We start from the raw sequence: 18,889 nt of genomic DNA on the forward strand, positions 1-18,889 counted from the left end.
GTTGCTGGCATACCTCAGTGTGTGTGCCAACATACACACAGTTTCCTGTTCTACAGGCCTCTTTTGCATGTGTTTGGTGTCTTGGTAGCTTTAAAGCAGAAGTAAGCGGAATGTTTGTGTTAATATAAGTCTTAAATAGTTATATCTTCCGACAGCAATCACTTATATAGAGTGTTTGGTCCGAAACACGGGTCTGTCAGTCACTCTGCTCTGCTGTAAGCCGAGGAGAAAACTTTCCTTGTATCCTACAACCTTTATCCAATGAGTAGAGAGAACGGCATAAAGGGGCGGTCCTCTCTGTGTGTGCAGCCAAGGGATGCGCGTGAATGTGGTGACGTAGGGACGAGGGCGGGGACTGCTAACTCCATCCGCAAAAATATGTATTTAGTTGATGTATAGATCCATAAAGTAAAGGTCCAATGATTGTTAGTCAAGTGACGATAGTCAAGACTAGAGGAGAGATGATGACTGTGTGGTGTGGTGCACAGCCAGAGTTAGAGAGTTTTATTTTTTTTTAAAAGACTGAGCATAAGCGCTGAAGGGGAGATATCACATTGTATTTAATCATTTTAGATACTCAGTCATGCTTCAGATTCATATTAATTCAGGGTTCAAATTGCTCAATGTGCAGCACACGCATCAACAGACACACATAAGGTACATATTATACAGAACACTTTTGTAATGTAACTAAATTGCCTCTGATTCCTTCCCCAAAATATTACCCAGCAAAGGGCAATCCATTTTTAGTGGTGGGTGAAATGACCTCAGCTGTGAAATGACCTGAAATTGCTGAATGAATGGCTTGTCTGATTGCCTCTCATTCTTTAGAGTAGCCTCTGCACTGGAGGGGCCATTTCTGGACAAAATTTTCCTCTCAGTGAGTATTACATGTACGAGGGGCCTGCAGGTGGAATGAAGGAGTAAAAAAAAAAAAGTGAATCATTTTCCAACATACATCACAAAAATAGCACAATGGCCCAGTAGAAGTAACACTAATGAGCAGAGATGGAAACCCAAAGGAGGACAGGCACTTATTTACATACAGTATTTACTTACTAGCGCAGCATTTCTCAGTTTCAGCTCTTATCTGCCTCTCACAAGCACAGACACATATACTCTCACATTCATATGTGTGACTGCCAATTAGTCCATTTAGTGTCACTTTAATGGAGGATGCCTGTAAGCCTGTGATGTTGGGAAGTGAACTACCCAGAGCCTCTGGTGAGATCTTTGCTGACAAGCTGCTTGGCCCCATTACTGATTCCCCCTGTCTGTAATCCCTGTTGTGTTGCCAGCTGAGCTCCCGTCACCCTCCATCGCTTTTTAATGCACTGACTCTCCTGCTCTCATATCTTTTTTTTCTGTAGGTATGATGTTGACTCCAAGAGTGCCAACCTGTCAAAACATGTGAGTACCAAAACTTGTCTCGATTAAGTGTTGTTTTTTTTGCTCCCATGCACATGGATGCATGTACACTCAAATGTATTTCTGTCCCTCTGCACACTTTTGTCGTTTTCAACATGTGGGTGTGAGTGAGTGTTTGTGTAAGCATGATTGCTGTCCTTGTCATTACCTCCCATTAGCCTCATTTCAGCCACATAACAGTAATCTGGCCATTACAATGAGTGTGTTTATCATCTACTGTAATAGCACATTCCCAGAATGACCTGTAGTTCGTTTGGAAATTAAATAAACACTGATTTCCCTTGTCCACCCTGCTTTATTTCCCCCTCATTGATTGCAGTGATTAGCATAATGGTAATTAGAATCAACAATGTGATAACTTGGTTGTTGCTGGTATAAAGAATAGCTGAGTCCTGATTCCTGCCCACTGCATCATGGGGAGTGTAGTTCAGAAGTGGATGCAGATTGTAGCAAATTTTTAGAAATGTAGTTATGTGGATCTGGTTCTCAGTCTTGGTGTGAAGCTAGCAGCTGGAGGTAGCTTTATACTCACAATCTACTCATCTTACTGTTGTCTGATGTCTAACTGATGTCCATCTTTTTTCTTGTAAAGGGTGGCACTGTTATTTCTCAACAATAGGGAGAATGTTTAAATTGACAGCTTTGATATATTCAGTGTGCTTCTCAGTGTGCGATTCCTAGAGTTTTGTGTCAGACTGTAATCTCATGTGCTCATGCCTGTTTTCATGAAATACAAATTCTATCTCAGAAGTGTTTGAGCAGGTGTTGGCTGCGGTAACGGCCAACAATGATCCAGGCTATCGCTGTCTAATGCAAGGAAGTCATTCAACAATAAAACTGAAAGGAGGCAGTAAAAACTACACAACAACCCTTATGTAGCTGTTTTTTTCCACTCCTAAACTCTTATCAAATGACCTGGATATTTATATCACAGCTTCAGTGTTTACAGTCCAAGGTCCAGTCATGCATGTGTTCAGCAGTTTTTGGGCACTGCGTGGAAGAGAACTGTTTCAATATTGTGTGAGTGTACGTGGGCCTGTGAAAAAAACTGCACTCTTGACTTTTGTGCCACCACAGTCAGCACAGAGCTGCAACTGTCACTTCGCCCCGAGGCACCACGCTCCAGCCCTTAGGCCTGATCACTGTTTGCTTTTCACTGTCCAACCCAACCAGTCAGCCCACATAGCATAGAACGTCACATGACCTCCCCATCTTGTGTAATAAACACAAGAGTCACGTTACAGGGAAAAGAAGACGTGGATACTGAGACATGAGGTGAAAATTAATGTATAACAATATTTTTTAGGCAAAAATTGAAATCAATAATCATTATAATCTTAAAGGGATAGTCCAACATTTTGGCAAATTAGCCTATTGCCATAAATCCTAAAGTCATAGGGGTAAGTTCATTACCTTTAATTGTCGGTGCATGTTGTTTTGGGATCCTGCTCAGTGAACACAATGGAGGAGAACGGTACAGATCCCCTGTCCCTCAAAAGTCATCAAATACACAATCCAACAGTGCTTTCTTGGAGAAGTTGTGACATGCACATTTTTCACGCTATGAAATAATCATTATGTAACATTACGACACATGAAGCAAATACTCTGAACTACTTGAGGTTTTGAAATCACTCCGCCCAGCAGCCGTGTCTGGAATGTACTTCCTGCTATGCATTTGCCTCGAAAATAACTCTGTCTCTGTAATGTTACATAATTATTTCATAGCGTGGTGAATGTGCAGGTCACATCTTCTCCACATGAGTGTTTTGGAGTTGTTGGATCATGTATTTGATGAATTTTGAGAGACAGGGGACCTGTACCATTCACCTCCATTGTGTTCGCTGAACAGCTCTGCCCCACGACTCTCAAAACAACATGCACCGATAATTAATGGTAATGAACCTAACCCTATAACATAGGGATTATTGAAATAGGCAAATTTTCCAAAATGTTGAACTATCCCTTTAAGTTGTAGTCACCTGAAATTAAGTTCTGTTGGTTAGAATGAGACTTTTTCATCCACACATGAAGCAGGTCCTCTTCCTTATTGACTGTTGCTGTATGTTTCAACAGGAGACCAACTCAGGCTTTAGGTAGGGCCGTTCCTCCACATGCTTGGAACGGCATGTGGTGAGGTGATGGGTTGCAACCTCATAGCTGGATGCCAGCAAATTCTTGAGAATTAGCTGGTGTGAATGTGAAATGTCATTTGAACATAGTGGTGAATGACTCCAAGGTTGGAAAAATACACTTAACTCCAATGTTAATGATCATCCACAAAGCAGTGTAGAAAACATTCAGCTGCAGCTTCTAATTTTTTTGTGATTAAAATAACAAACGTCACTGGTGGTACATGATATCAGCTGTTACTGATTAATATTATTTCAGTGAGTAAGTCACTGACGAGCCCAAATTAAAACTTGCCTGTTGTCAGTGTGTGTGTCACTGCACACTGCAAGATAGTCAGAGAAGAAAGAAACTCCAATCTGAAAACTAAGTGCTTCTCTAGCTTCAACAAACGTTGTATTTGTTGCAGAGTGAATGTAGATCACTGCTGCGTTAGAGGGCTGCACCCCGAAACCTTTGTCAGTGGGCTCGTGTTCCCCCACCCTGGTAAAATAGGTACACCTGTTGTGTTGCACATGCAATGTTCCGCCTGCTGGCTAATGTGTGTATGTAGCTGCAAATGTGAGTAAATGAGCAAACACGATATCCTACATCTGCGTATATTATTGCTATGCAAAGCAACCACTCGGGTTACTACACTGGCGACGAGGATTAAAAAGCACAAGTCAAGCTGAGGATTTATGCCGAGTAACGTTAGGTACCGCTGTGACTCGAAGAAGAAGTTGGCGCGCAGTTAACAGTAATGGCTACCGTCGGTTCGCTCACCGAGTTTGTCAAGGAGGGCGGCGACTGGGTGGAGTCAATCGAGAGACTGGAGCACTTTTTCCTGGCTAACGACATTACAGACGAGGGAAACAACAGTCGATTCTTCTCAGTGTGTGCAGGGCCAAGACGTACAAGCTTATCCGCAATCTTGCCACGCCGCGGAGACCAGGAGACATCGGCTTCAAAGACCTGGTGACGATGGTGTAGAATCACCACAACCCAAAGCCATCTGTAATTGTCCAGCGCTTCAAATTCCACACTCATGCACGCAAGCCGGGGGTGGCTGCGTTTGTCGCAGAGCTGAGACAGATATCGGAGCACTGTGATTTCGGAGCTGTGCTCGAGGACATGCTCCGGGACAGGTTAGTTTGTGGGATTAAGCAGCGCCGGTTGTTGGGAGAAGCCACGCTAACCTTCAAAAGGGCGCTGGAGATCGCCCAAGCAATGGAAATGGCAGCAAACAACACTAAAGACATTAAAAATGCTAACGGAGGTCCGCAGCCATGCTCCGTTCATCTTATGTCCAAAGAGAAAAGAGGCAAACCATTAAAGTCTGTGGAGTGTTACCATTGTGGGGGAGCTCACTTCGCAAATGACTGTGGTTTTAAGGACTCGGTTTGTCATAACTGTCAGAAAAAGGGACACATTGCTAAAAAGTGCAGGGGAGCTAAAAATAAACCAAAGAAGGAATGGGGAAAACCAAAGCCCAAGATGAACACACATCACCTGCAGACTGAAGAGTCCGAGGAGCAGTGTTCATTCAACATGTTCAATGTCATTGGCCAGCCCCAGGCTGAGCCCATCTATACAGCACTTCAGGTAAACGGCAGTGAACTGAAGATGGAAGTGGACACTGGTGCCTCAGTTTCAGTGATTAGTCGAGGCACTTTCCACCAGTTGTGGAGCTCAGAATGTGCACCTGAACTTAAAGAGACTAATATAAGACTGAGAACATATACGGGTGAGTGCATTCAGTATTTGACATTGAGTATCATGGACAGAAAGCTAAAGCTACACTGCTGGTAGTTGAGGGGGAGGGGCCTAGTTTGTTGGGTTGTGATCTCCTACAGAAATTTCACCTAAATTGGGGGGAAATTCATTATCGTATAGAGTACAAGGCCGGTAGTGAAAATGCAAATGCTGACGCCTTCAGCCGCCTGCCTCTCCCTGACACATCAAGCCACACTGGTCAGCCCCCAGAGACAGTTTTTCTGATGGACAGACTGTCAAATTCTCCAGCGACAGCAAAACAGATCTAACTATGGACTGAGAGAGACCCAGTGCTATCACAGGTTAAGAGATGGGTGATGCAAGGTTGGCCTGTGACTGTAGAGCAGGAGGACTTCAAACCTTTTGTCAAGCACAAACTTGAGTTGAGTGTGGTTGATGTAGGGCTGGGCGATATAACGATCTCGATACGGGATCGCGATAAATCTTTGAACGATTTCGATAATAAGCTATGGCCCTATTCCTCGATATCACATGAAAGTAAATATGCGCGACAGCAGCCGGCCACACTTCCGTCTGATACTCCGCCTCCTGTCCTGAGCATGCAGAGCTTGTTTGAGCTGCTGCAGCTAAAGGGAGGAAGGATAAGATGGATAGATAGATAGATATACTTTATTGATCCCAAGCTGTGATAAAGTGAAAGTTGTAAAAGAGGGAGGAAATGAGTGGAGGTGGAGCCGATGGCAACTGAAGCGATTGTGAACGTGTGGAGCATCAGTTCGTCTGTCCCGGCTAAAGAAGCCTGTCAGTGTGGAGTCAGAGCAACCTGATGATAGCCTACCACGGTCAGAAAGTGGAGGAAACACGGAGCTGCTTGTGACGTTTATTCTGCGGTAACATGTCTGTTTGCTCATGTACAGTGTGAAGAACATGCGCTAGGCTCAGGCCCCCACATACTCCGGCGTATTTGACTCCGCGGATGTCCGCGCGCACTCGAGGCAGACGAGGACCCAAAGCGGGCGTCCGCCGGTCCCTTCCGTGCAAAGCTCAATTTTTATGACCGCGCGGACTCAATCTGTTTCAAATGTGATACTGTATGCTTGCCTATGAAACCGCAAAAGTCCGCGGACAGTGCGCGCGGAGTCAAATCCACTCACAGTATGCGCCGACAGCCTCTCTCCCTCCCTCTCTCTCTGTCAGCGCCGCGCGCACACACACACGGAGCGTCGCGTCGGAGCGGTGAAGTGAAACAACAACCTGCAGATCACCTGAGTTGACGTGAACTGCGCTCGTGGTTACCGAGTCAGATCAATAAATAGGCTTTATGCACAGCTCCACTACTTCCTGAGCTCAAACAGGCTCCTTTCCTTCCTGTCTTACATTATTGGACAAACTGATGAATCCAGGTGTGTCTGACAGTTGTTGTGACTACTGAGGTCAGAGTCAGACACACCTGGATTCATCAGAGTGGGCTCGGCATAAAGCCTGGTGTCAGAGCAGCTAAATAGCTAAATATTTGTCTACAACCTGTTCAAATAACTAGAAAGACTAAAGCCTCATGATTGACACATTTTAGAGCTGATGTATGGTAGAAAAAAGACAACAGAAAACAACAGCAACAACAATGTAAATCAAATCAAACTGTGGATTATTGAACTGTTCCACCCTTAATGAACATTAAAGTGAACTCATGTCATCCTCCCAAACTGAACACATTCTCTGGTTTCTTCAGGATTCAGTCAGGATGCTGCTTGAACTGGCAGCGGCAGCAAAAAATACATATCGAGACGATATCGAGAATCGATCAATATGGAAAAACATATCGTGATAACGTTTTTTGCCATATCGCCCAGCCCTAGGTTGATGGTTGTCTGCTCTGGGGCTCCAGAGTGATTGTTCCTCCTCCAGGGCGAGCACAAGTGATGGAGGAGCTCCATGATGCCCACCCTGGGGTATCCCGTATGAAGAGCCTTGCCAGCTCATTTCTGTGGTGGATGGACTGGGATGGACTGTGCCTTGGAAGAAAAGGTAAAGGCATGTTCACAATGTCAAAGAGTTGAAAACAAAGAAAAACACGCACTCTCCATAAAAACTCTCAGGAACAAACTGAAGAGGTGCACGGCCAGAAGATACACTTAAAGAAACAGAAGAAAGGCCAGCAGCACTCGTGCACACTGAGGAAGACGTTGTCGAAACCGGTCTGTGTGTGTTAAGAGCTGACGCAGTTTGCAATAAAGGACAATGAGAAGGACACGAGTGCTGCTCACAATGTCAGAGTAACCAAAAGATGCCAGCATCAGCGCCGCTTCACCCATGGCAGTGGCCAGGCCGTCCATGGTCCAGGCTTCATCTGGATTTTGCTGGTCCATTTATGGGTCGGATGTTCTTGGTGCTGGTGGACGCATATTCAAAGTGGCTAGAGGCCCATATCATGTCAAGTATCACTGCCCCAGTTACTACAGAGACACTTAGAGGCATATTTGCATCACATGGACTGCCAGACATGATTGTAACCTTTGTCATCGAGGTTTTCAAGGAGTTTGTGGAGAAAAACGGGATCCGTCATGTCTGCACGGCTCCCTACCACTCCGCCTCCAACGGCTTAGCAGAAAGAGCTGTTGGAACTCTGAAAGAAGGACTGAGAAAAATGTCAGGACACTCTCTGGAAACCAGGCTTTCCAGTTTCCTGTTCAATTACAGGATTACACCCCACACTGTTACAGGACTGCCCCCAGCGGAGATGTTGCTGGGAAGGAGACCAAAATCTCATCTGGATCTCCTCCGCCCAGACATCAGAGCGAGAGTCGTCAGGTCGCAGGATGAGCAAAAAGCTAGATGAGAGCAACATGCTAAGGAGAGACTTTTTCACCCAGGGGACTGTGTGTATGTTAAAAACTTTGCCACAGGGTCGCCCTGGTTACCAGGAGTCATTCACCACCGGACGGGTCCAGTGTCTTTTGTGGTGGACTTGTCTGATGGTGGGCAGGTTCGCAGGCACCAGGATCACCTGCGTGTCCGCCATGATGAGGGAGGGAAAGGTCCTCAGTGTGTGTCTGGAGACTGTGTTATGGTGCCAGGGACACCAGAGCACACTGAGTTGTCACATGAGGGACTGTCAGAGCACACCGATGTGGCACCTGATGGACTGTCGGTGCAGGCTGCTCCACCTGCCCCTGTTCCCAGGTCTGGAGACACCACTCCACAACTAAAGAGATCAAAGAGGCAACACAAGCCTCCAGATAGACTGACATGTTGAACTGTTAAAGATATGCAAGAAAAAGAAAAGGGTTCAGAAATGTTTGTGAAAACAAGATACAGTGGTTTTGTTGTTGGTTAAAAAAAGAAGAAGTTTATATTTGCTACAAATGAAAATGTTTGTTGTAAAGGGGAAAAAAAAGTAATGCAGACGATAGCGTATGCTTTAATACTTTATAACCACTGAGGTAACAAGTCTGTGTTCTATTTTGTGCCCTTGTATATTTTGTATTTGTATTATTGCTACGCAAAGCAACCACTCGGGTTAGTATTCATATCCTTTAAATAATTTAAACTTAGTAACTCGAAGTTGACCATTTTAATGGATGAGGTGTGAGATTAAGAGTACTGAGTTCTTTCGACGATTTAATCAAGTGTATAAATATGTGAACTAGATTAACAAGAACTAGACTGGTAATAGTGTCAGGGCTAGAAAAACCTGACATCCCTGATAACTATGCTGTAGTTTGTAGTGCAGTGCCTTTATTTATAACAGCTCAACAGTTTTCAACAGAACTGTTTTGTTTTCACAGAAATAGAAAAGAAAAGGCATCTCTCTTTGATTTTGAGGTATATCTTGGTGATACTTTAGTTATCTAATGTTAGTTTCAAGTAGACTCCATTGGTGTCAGTCACTTGATGTGGTATAGTTGACACCAGTGTTACTTCACCTTCAGCTCAGAGATGATTATCGTGAGGCTGTATGATCCGTTCTTCTGCTCTCTCAGTCGCACCTCGATTCATAGCAGTACGTTTAAGATTTGCAGTTTTAAAATAGATAAATAAAAGCCATTCAGTTGCATTCAGCGACCAGATGAAACCGAGATGCATTTAATAGCACAGTGAGACACGCAGTCTCTCAGAAGTGAGTTAAGTCCCCCTCAGGTTTTTCTCTCTTTGTTTTATGTCACTTTATTGTCCCTCTTGATGCATTCATTCCTCTTGTGTGTCCCTCATCTCTTTTTCTTGTCTTCTCCTCTCACTGTGGCATTCTGTCATCTTTCGCTGTCATACCCTTGTTCTTTCACTTTCTCTCCACCCTCCCCCACACCCCCCTCCCCACTCTGCCTCCCCTTGCCTCACTTTCTGGAAATCAATAATCTCATACAAGAAGAGACAGGCGTGTTTGGCTCGGAGGCAGCATACTATCTCACAGGCCTTGATGGATGCACGTCTCAGGAGGGATAGGTGCAGAGACAATCCATTAGGTGGTGTTTTAGCATGGGAGCTGTAGGCTGCAGGCACACCTGGGAACCGGGTGAGAACGAGTGTGGAATATGGAGGGAGAGGTTGAGAGAGTGGGGGAGAGTGGCACCGAAAATGCACTAATTTGTGTCAGTATATGCAGATGGCATAGGAAGCAAGGCTGATCCCAGTGCTGCATGTCCAATTTGAATACATTTCAGAAATGCATTGCAAATCACATACAGTGCTATTTATTTGAAATTACTTAGGAAGCCACTTCAGAGGTATTTTCTACAGAACATGACTGTTAACATGCTTTTCCGCTCATTCTGTGCTTTCAAATGTGGTATCCATCTGATGGCACAAAGCCATAACAACACCTGTAGAAATTAAAGGTAGTTTGGCTTTTGTAAAGAGTTTGTATATTGACTTAAAAGACTAATGTGCTAAATGACAGTTATAGGTCAAATGTAACGTAAATATGACAGGGGTTGTCACATTGTGAGGGTGTGACATGGGGATAGTGAGTAGGTTGTTATAGAGGAATAAACCCCGACAGGATGAATAGGTTTTATCCATACATGATAATTCCGATAATAACCTGCCCACTATACATTATCCCGCTTACTTAATTATTTGAGACAAAATTTTGGTTAAAATGTGATTGCCTCTGCGGTTAAGGCCTAAATCTGCGCCCATAGCAACAACTGATCAGCAGAGAGTCAATAAAAACTTTTATTTATAATTCACATTAAACTGGATGTTGCCATTGATGAATGAAGGGTTTCAATCTCTCCTCTCTTTTTTATTTTTCTGAAGTAGCCTGGTAGCCTAATGGAAAGATAACAATTGTCTGTTATACATAGCAACGGTCTGTTATACAGAAATAACAGACCTGAGAATGCAGCTAATTGATAAATCAGAATACAGCATTTAATAGAGCTGTGTAATAAAACTTTTTAATTAACTAACTCCTCAAGTAATATATCTTGTTTGCTTAATCTGCAAGCAGCAACACACTCCCCAGGTCCAGCCCCCTGTGCAACCAAAACCTCTACTTTCCTTCTCCACACCTTAAATGCTGTGAAAACAGCATTTAGAAAAGTCTACTGCCCATAAGGAGTTTTTAAAAATATCAGTTTTTACCACCAAAATGCCGTTTAGGTGTGAATGATAATCTCAAATGCATAGAAATGAATCTGGTTTCGGCCGTTTGCGTTTACATGTGGACACGGTCTGATCTGGCACCAAACATTAGGTTGACATGTGGATTTTTCCAGTAATTTAGCAGATTTGAAGAATTAAGCATAAAAGTGTAAATAGCTTCGGTTCTGGACTCATTTATGAGAAGTACTGTATTAACAAGGCGTTCCTCTTTAACACTGATATACCGGTATCTATTAAGTTCTTAACCTCCATAATCTACCTGCTTACACTCCCCCTGAACACCTCTGCTTTGAATCTCACTGCAACCGTACGTATCTATCAAACAGCTCAGCTTTCTGGAACATTAGTTAATGGAGCTACACCCACACAACATTAACTTTTTTTTCTAGCCCATGCTGCTATATATTTAGCCATTAGTTGCATACAGCCAATTTACCGATGGACCTCATGCTGGCAACAGTCGCAGTTGCTAGGAGATTTGTGACTTCACTGCACAGCCTCTGCATCAGACACAGAGGAGAAAAAAAACATTTGAAAGTGTAATTTATTACACTTTTTATTATTTTTATTATTAGTAATTTATTACGGCTAAAGAAATCTAGTTTATGACAAAGTTAAGTCATGTGACTGTGTGTACTCATCAGCGATGACACTGAGAAGCTAGAGAGGCAGACATAAAGCTAAGGAGATAGATGGAGATGGAGATAACACAAGAGGCTAATCAATGGAGCAAAGAGAATCTATTATGTCAGTGCTTGCTTGGAGCTGCTCCAGTCAGATATTACAGTGTCCATCCAATAATGAAAAATGCTCCCAACAGTGTGCCCCCAGGTGAAAGATGTTTCTGTAATAGCTTCCATACATTAGTAGTTGTTTTTATACCTTGTCTGTTTTTTGAGGAATCCGTGGATAAACTCATTGCCATTTTATTTTGCTGACAGACAGCTTGAATGTTTCCAGGACTGACAGTCATGCATTTCTGTACCTCTCTACATCTCTCTGCCTTTCCGTCAGCATCAGCTGTAAAGTTTCATTATGTGATGGTGGTTTAATTTACCAGGGAAGTGGCCAGGGAGCAGAGGGGGGCAGGTGTGAGGGCTGGTGGGAGGAAGACTCAATCTATTTGCCAATATTCTGGTGCCAGTAGGGAATGCAGAGTCGTTTAAAAGGGTTTGAACCCGTCGGGCTGCACAATGTATAGAGATCAGGGAGGGCAGCAATTTTGTAGCTTCATTATGCTGAGCTTGTTTTTAAAAAAATCCAGTTTTGTTTTAATGTTTGAATTTTTTTGTGTATACTTTGTGTAATGGTTTGTCTGGATCACAGAAATATGTTTTCTTAACAGCTTGACTTCTCTCTTGTTGACTCTGCAGGATTTCCTGGGGCAGGCCCACTGTACTCTGGGAGAGGTGGTCGGATCGTTGGGCAGTCGCTTGGAGAAAGCTCTGGGGTGAGCACGTATACCCATAACTGCCAATACATCAATGATCATGTGACCAAGGTTGATTGATGGTCACTGCAAGCGGAGTAATGTGACTATACCAAGGCTGCAGGGAGCTCCTGCATGTGCAAGCCTGTTTTACAGTACATCTGCAGTTGTTTGTTCTCTCAATCTGCTGTAGTTTCATTATTTATGATGTCTCTCTGCTGCTTGTGCCTGAAAAATATGACGACTGAGGGAAATCAGTGCTCTTGACATGAGTTGCTGCAACTCTCTGCAGAGACATTTTTGTGCTAATGGTTGAAAAATGTCAAGACATTTTTCTGCACAAATATATATAGTCACTGAAAAATGTCTACAACTCTCACAGTATCTACACTACGTAGAGAGAAGTACATTTATTTCTCTACTTCTGGAGGTACTTGTATTTCATTTTTGCTTTAAACTTCTACATAATTACCTTCCAATACTTTTTAATGCCACAACTCTAGTTTCTTGTGGTTTTGCACATTAAAGTAATGATGTATTTATGGTCAAAAGCTTGCATATGGGGGCGCCGTATAGCCAGTGGGTTGAGCAGGCCCCCCACAGAGGCTCCAGCCCTCGCTGCTGCTCGCCCCCCATTTCCCCAGTGGCTCTTAACGGCATGTCATCCCCCTCTCTCTGCCTCCTCATTTCCTGTCTCTCTAAACTCTCCTACAGATTAAAGGCAAAAAGCACCAAAAATACTTTTTAAAAAAAAGGCTTGCATATGATAAGACTTAAGTGTTCACATCAATGCATCAGCATTTCTAATCTAATAACATGATATACTTTAGAAGAGGACATTTCGGCATGATACTTGGTGCTTGGTGCTCGGTGTGTGTGGTGTGTGCTAACAATTTGCACTTTTGCTTTTCAAACAATTCCTCAAAGCTCTTAATAGTGTGCTGTGTCAAACAAAAACACAGTGTGTGATCTGTGATCCAAGCAAAGTTTGCATCTATTACCCAAGAACTTTTGTAAATGACTCCTTTCAACCATCTGTGAATCCGTAACTGTAAATCCACTATTCACTTACTAACAAGCAGACTTGTTCGGAAACAGTGTGAAAATCAGTATATCCAACAGAAAATCAATGAAATCCTTTGAGCCACATAAGTTACAGTGACAGTTCAGTGGGTGGAAATATCCTCCAGTGTGTTGATTTGTCAGTCAGGAAGCTGTGAGATGTGTTTACATTTTCTCAGTGAAGAATACCTGCTGCTTGGTAATTGGAGGACCTCCAGCAGCATCATGGGTCCATCCCTGGCTTCTGTTTCTGAGGGAACTAAACTGAGGAGCAATACATAGCCTACCTACAGTAGTTGCTAATTAACATACACACACATACACGTATGTTGTGTACACACAAACCTCCTACACGCCTTCCTGTATATAACAACACTGAGCCTCATTACATTGATCCTACTCATTAGGTTTGTTAGGCAGTAACACATGGGGAGTTTGATCCCTGCATCTGTTTGTATGTATGTACATATGTTCCCCTGCACGCATCTGAGCCTATTATACTTCTACAGAAGCTTCATGTTGTTCTTGTTGTTGTACCAACCGTCAGTGCTGCAGGTTTACAAAGTGACCTGGGCGCAGAAACTTACTGAAAAAGTTCATGAAAAAGTGGACGGTTGGGAATAAGCAGGATGTGGTAGTTTATGCAGTTCGCAGACTTCTTATTGATAACCTTTGAAAGATGGTGTATCTATTTTCATGCAAGATGAAGCACACTGTCGAAGTTGAACGCTTTATATTTTGTTTAAGAAAGTTTGAATTCACATATAATAGCATAAAGTGCGTTATACATTATAGATTATCCTTCTACTTCTTCTACGCTTCAACAAACATTGCTGCTATCTTTGTCATTGCTGATTTGCATGAGAGCATGTTGTTAATAGAATTAATGCTTTGATTGTTGTTAATGCTAATATACTGGATCCTTGCCATCACAGTGTACATCGTTACATAATCCACATTTTTCTGCATTCACATGGATCAAAACCTCTGTTGGACTATTTTTACTTTTAAAAAAAATAAATATCAGGGAGGAGCTAAGCTGAGGCCATGTGTGATCAAGACAGTATGATGTGTTTTTTATGGATACCATTGTGCTGCAGCTGCCGTTAAAAATTCCCCTCTGATTCTCTAAAACACAAAGTTGAGTTGATATTCCACAGAAGCCAGTAAAAAACGAACAAGGCAGCTGTTTCCATTAAGATATCCACACTGACAGTGAGCTATCTGCAGTTTTATCACTATTTTCCCCCTGCCTCTATTTTAGTGACATTTGAAGTTGTATCACGTCTCTTATGCTGCTGCTGCTGCTGCAACAGTTCCACACCCTCTCTACTCACAGATATTATACAAAACATTGCACTGGAGGAAAGCTGTGATGTAGAATACAAAACCATGCTTTGTCAAACATAACAAAATGCATGTAGAGGTATCAGCTTACACTGGGAACCTGCCTTAACAGAGAGTTCATATTAAAAACCAAGCACACTTTATTTGGAGCTCCAACAGGAATTCTTCCTCGTCATCTACCTTTTCCCCATGCTGCGGCTCTTTTGGGCTCCTTTTACATGTTTTCTCACAGCTGAAGCCCACTTGGCTTCCTTTCACTTGTGTCTCTTTAATCTAATTTGCGTCTTCATTTGAAGGCTAGATGAGCCTCAAGATCTAAAGAGGGGGGTGTTGTGGAACGAAATGAGAGTCAGGCTGGCATCCCATCACTGAATACTGTCAACAACCTGGCAACCTGGGTTTGTGTGTGTGTGTGTGTGTGTGTGTGTGTGTGTGTGTGTGTGTGTGTGTGTGTGTGTGTGTGTGTGTGTGTGTGTGTGTGTGTGTGTGTGTGTGTGTGTGTGTGTGTGTGTGTGTGTGTGTGTGTGTGTGTGTGTGTGTGTGTGTGTGTGTGTGTGTGTGTGCGCGCGTGCGCGTGCGTGTGTGTGTCTTGTACCACTAATCCTTACGGTTTCAAAGAAGCGCTGTCACCCACTTGAGCAACAATCATCATCGCCATGGTGATTGCAACGGCAGGTTTCCCACTCAGAGAGGGAGAGCAAGAGAGAGAGCACCTGCCTGTGCGTGTGTGTGCACATGCCTATATGAGCGCTATGGACTCCTCTAAAGTGCAAAATGATGTTGTCTATCCTAAAAGCTCTACTTAAGAACCCCCTCCGTCCATATCACTCTTCATCATACACACATACACACACATTTGCACAGATGCCATACACATTCTTCTGGTCATCATAGTAATGGCAAAACCTCTGGCACTTAAGCCTCTTTCTGACAAGGTTTTTTTTATTAACAATACCACTATTTTTAATTGAATTTCTTAAATCTTAAATTGGATTTTTAAAATGTAAGGCCATATGTTGAAAAGTCCTCACTTATCATGAGAGCTTTTTAGTGTTAAAAGACCCAGAGGACAGAGCAGGATGTAATGCTTCCCATTTAAAATTAAAATCTCTTATTGTTCAGTCTTACCTTACTATTTTTTCAACAGCCTTACACCTGCTCTTTTAGTAATCCCCTAACCATGATTTTTAAAGTAAACAAATCCATGATTAATGATAATAACAACAGTCCATGGTGTGAAACTAGTGTGTAACATGTCAAGTCTATGATGTTATTGTAATGACAAGGAGAAAAGGTTGTGTGAATCACAGAGAAAATAGAGGGTCTTTACTTATATCATATTAAAACACAGTGTTCTCTCAGGTGCTGAGGAGATTCACTCTCCATAGACCATGTTGTGCTACATCACTGCAAATATATGCAGCTCAACTCAGATGGAAATACATTTGTTAAATGTAATTCTTCCACAGGTGTCATACAGACCGTTTGAAGACTTTGATTTCTGAGAAGTCACGAGTTATTCGGTGCAGAAATAGAAACACCGTCAATAGTTATTAAAAACAAAGGTACCGAGGCTACAGCTGTTGCAGTCGTTGTTGTTGTTGTGTGTGTGTGCGTGCATGCGTGAATGCATGCGTAACTGTGTGTTAGACTTTGTCAGACACACACCTGCAGCCTGACACGACAGGGGGGATCTTTAACATTTTTAATGAGTACTAATTACAGCTAATTACACTGTTCAATCAAACTCCAGTGGGCATTCGGGTGTTTGTGGGTTTGTGTGTGTGTGTGTGTGTGTGTGTGTGTGTGTGTGTATATGTGTGTGTGTGTATATGTGTGTGTGTGTATATGTGTGTGTGAGAGAGAGAGAGACAACGCCAGGGAGCAACCAGCAGCAGCTAGTGACATGTTGAGAGGTACAGCAGCTCCTCGCTGACCAGAGGTGTGAGTGATTCTTGTGGATTACGAAGAGATTACTAACACAGCTACTCTCTTGTACCTCATTATCTTAAAGGTCTGATATTTACGGAAGCCGAGAACGGCCAGGTCCGTATAAATTTTTTTTATTACCGTTTTCTCGTGATAACGACTTATTATTTCGTTATCTCGAGATAACAAAGTCCGTTTTCTCGTGAAAACGAATTAATTTATTTCGTTATCTCGAGATAACAAAGACCGTTTTCTCGTGATAACGAAATAATCATAGAATGTGTCGTTGACATGGTTGCCATGGTTGCCAGCAACAGGAGGATACTGTTCAGCTCGAGCATGGGGCAGTTAACTTTTCTACTCTAGCCTACTCACTGGTGTGATTATTGTCCACACCAGCTGTCAACAATAACTTACCAGTAAGTTACACTTAACGTTAGTTTGTATAACGTCACTGTGCTGGGTTTATTTAAGGGGGTACCGGCCGGTGGTCCCATCTATCCTGTTTCAGTTAAGCTAACGTTAGCTACTGGCTGCTGCTGTCAGAAATCACAACCTTATCTCGAACCATCAGACACCTGTTGCCTGCGACCACTGACATGTAGGCTAATGTTAATTTGGCAAGACAGCAGTGTTCATGAGCTTTATCTGAGCAGCAACTAGCTAACATTACCTTAGCTGAAGCTGCCATAACGTAGTCTACTCTCATGTGTTTATGCTAACCTGTAGCCCCTTAAATAAACCCAGCTAAGTAAACAAACTAACGTTAAGTGTAACTTACCGGTACTTCATTGTTGACAGCTCCTCAGAGCAGACTAACGTTAGTGGCAGCTCTTGAAGGCTGAAATCAGGATGATGTGATCACATTAATCAGCTCACTGATTTGAGTTCTACACATGGTTTTGGGCAATTATCCCACGAAAAACATCTCTTCTGTTACGTTAGATCTGTAGATGTGTAGTGTTTCCAACAGACTCGCTTTAGTAGCCTCCTGCTACGAACATACAGCGGCTAACCAGCTGCTACCATGGATGTATTATATAAACCGTCTTTGATTGACCCCGTAAACAGAAGCGATTGCACCGGGGAAACATGTTGCTAGGCAACCATGTCAACGACACATTCTATGATTATTTCGTTATCACGAGAAAACGGTCTTTGTTATCTCGAGATAACGAAATAAATTAATTCGTTATCACGAGAAAACGGACTTTGTTATCTCGAGATAACGAAATAATAAGTCGTTATCACGAGAAAACGATAATAAAAAATATATTATGGACGTGGCCGTTCTCGGCTTCCGTAGATATTGTATGAAGCCAGATTTCCACATCTTTTTTTTATAATAAAAGACCTCAAAGTTCGATATCAAAACAGTGAAAGTATCAATGTGTGCAGCCTTTATTCAAAAATGGAGCCTTTATATGAGTCATCAGGATGTGTGTATAACTTTGTGATGTCACAACAAAGCAGTCACTGCTCTCAGCCAAGCTGAACCCACACGGACCAACCATCCCATCCAAATCTTGCAGGATTTAGTTTGGAGTGATTCCCTGAAATCTGTTGCATTTTTTATTTATTTTTTTGGCTCGCTTAACATTTGATCACTGCACAAAGATATTTAATACAGAGAAACAGAGAAAGGTTCTGAACACAAAAGGCATGTCTCTGCAGTAATATATTTGTTTTATTACCACAAAACTGATAAAAGAAGACGCTGAGGTATCTGTGCTATGATAAAATGTTATTTTTTCATAATCAAGTCATAAAAGTGAATTACAATTTTGAATTCTTATGCAATATTGGAAAAAAAACAACATGACTCCAAATTTCAAAAGATTAAAATCACAGTTTGAAGGAAAGTTTTAAGAACCACATTTTAAAAATTACACCACACTTCTTAGAGTTCAATAGATGAATTCCACTCTCATGTCTGACAGGTAAATATGAATCTAAAGAGAGCTGCACTTAGCTTAGCATAGCATTTAAGTCTCAAAACAGTTAGAACAGCTATCCTGATGTACCAGTAGAAGAAAGACACAGTCATTTGTTGGACTATAATTGGCCAAAACCACAATATATTTTTATAACACTTCAACACTTTTAGTGTGGATTCTGTCACCTTTTCTGTTAAATTTGCCACACGGTTATGAAAGTGGTAACAATCCTCTTTTCTAACCCTTGGAAACAAAGCAAAGATTTCCATTTTCTCAAGTGTTGAAATCTTTGCAGACACTTTCTGAT

At 42.4% G+C, this 18,889-nt stretch overlaps 1 protein-coding gene across 1 annotated transcript in view; it reads left to right on the forward strand.

Annotated features, from left to right (window-relative positions):
* The window catches only part of LOC146963116 (copine-8), a 117,762-nt gene that overhangs the window by 47,642 nt on the left and 51,231 nt on the right, over positions 1-18,889 (forward strand). Inside the window, exons 5-6 of the mRNA XM_085769751.1 lie at positions 1,371-1,410; positions 12,252-12,328. Of these exons, the coding sequence (XP_085625877.1) occupies positions 1,371-1,410; positions 12,252-12,328 (117 nt within the window). The remainder of the gene's footprint in view (positions 1-1,370; positions 1,411-12,251; positions 12,329-18,889) is intronic.

This window comes from Trachurus japonicus, chromosome 23 (genome assembly GCF_045865225.1).
Source record: "Trachurus japonicus isolate A0001 chromosome 23, Traja_1.0".
Taxonomy (NCBI): Eukaryota; Metazoa; Chordata; class Actinopteri; order Carangiformes; family Carangidae; genus Trachurus; species Trachurus japonicus.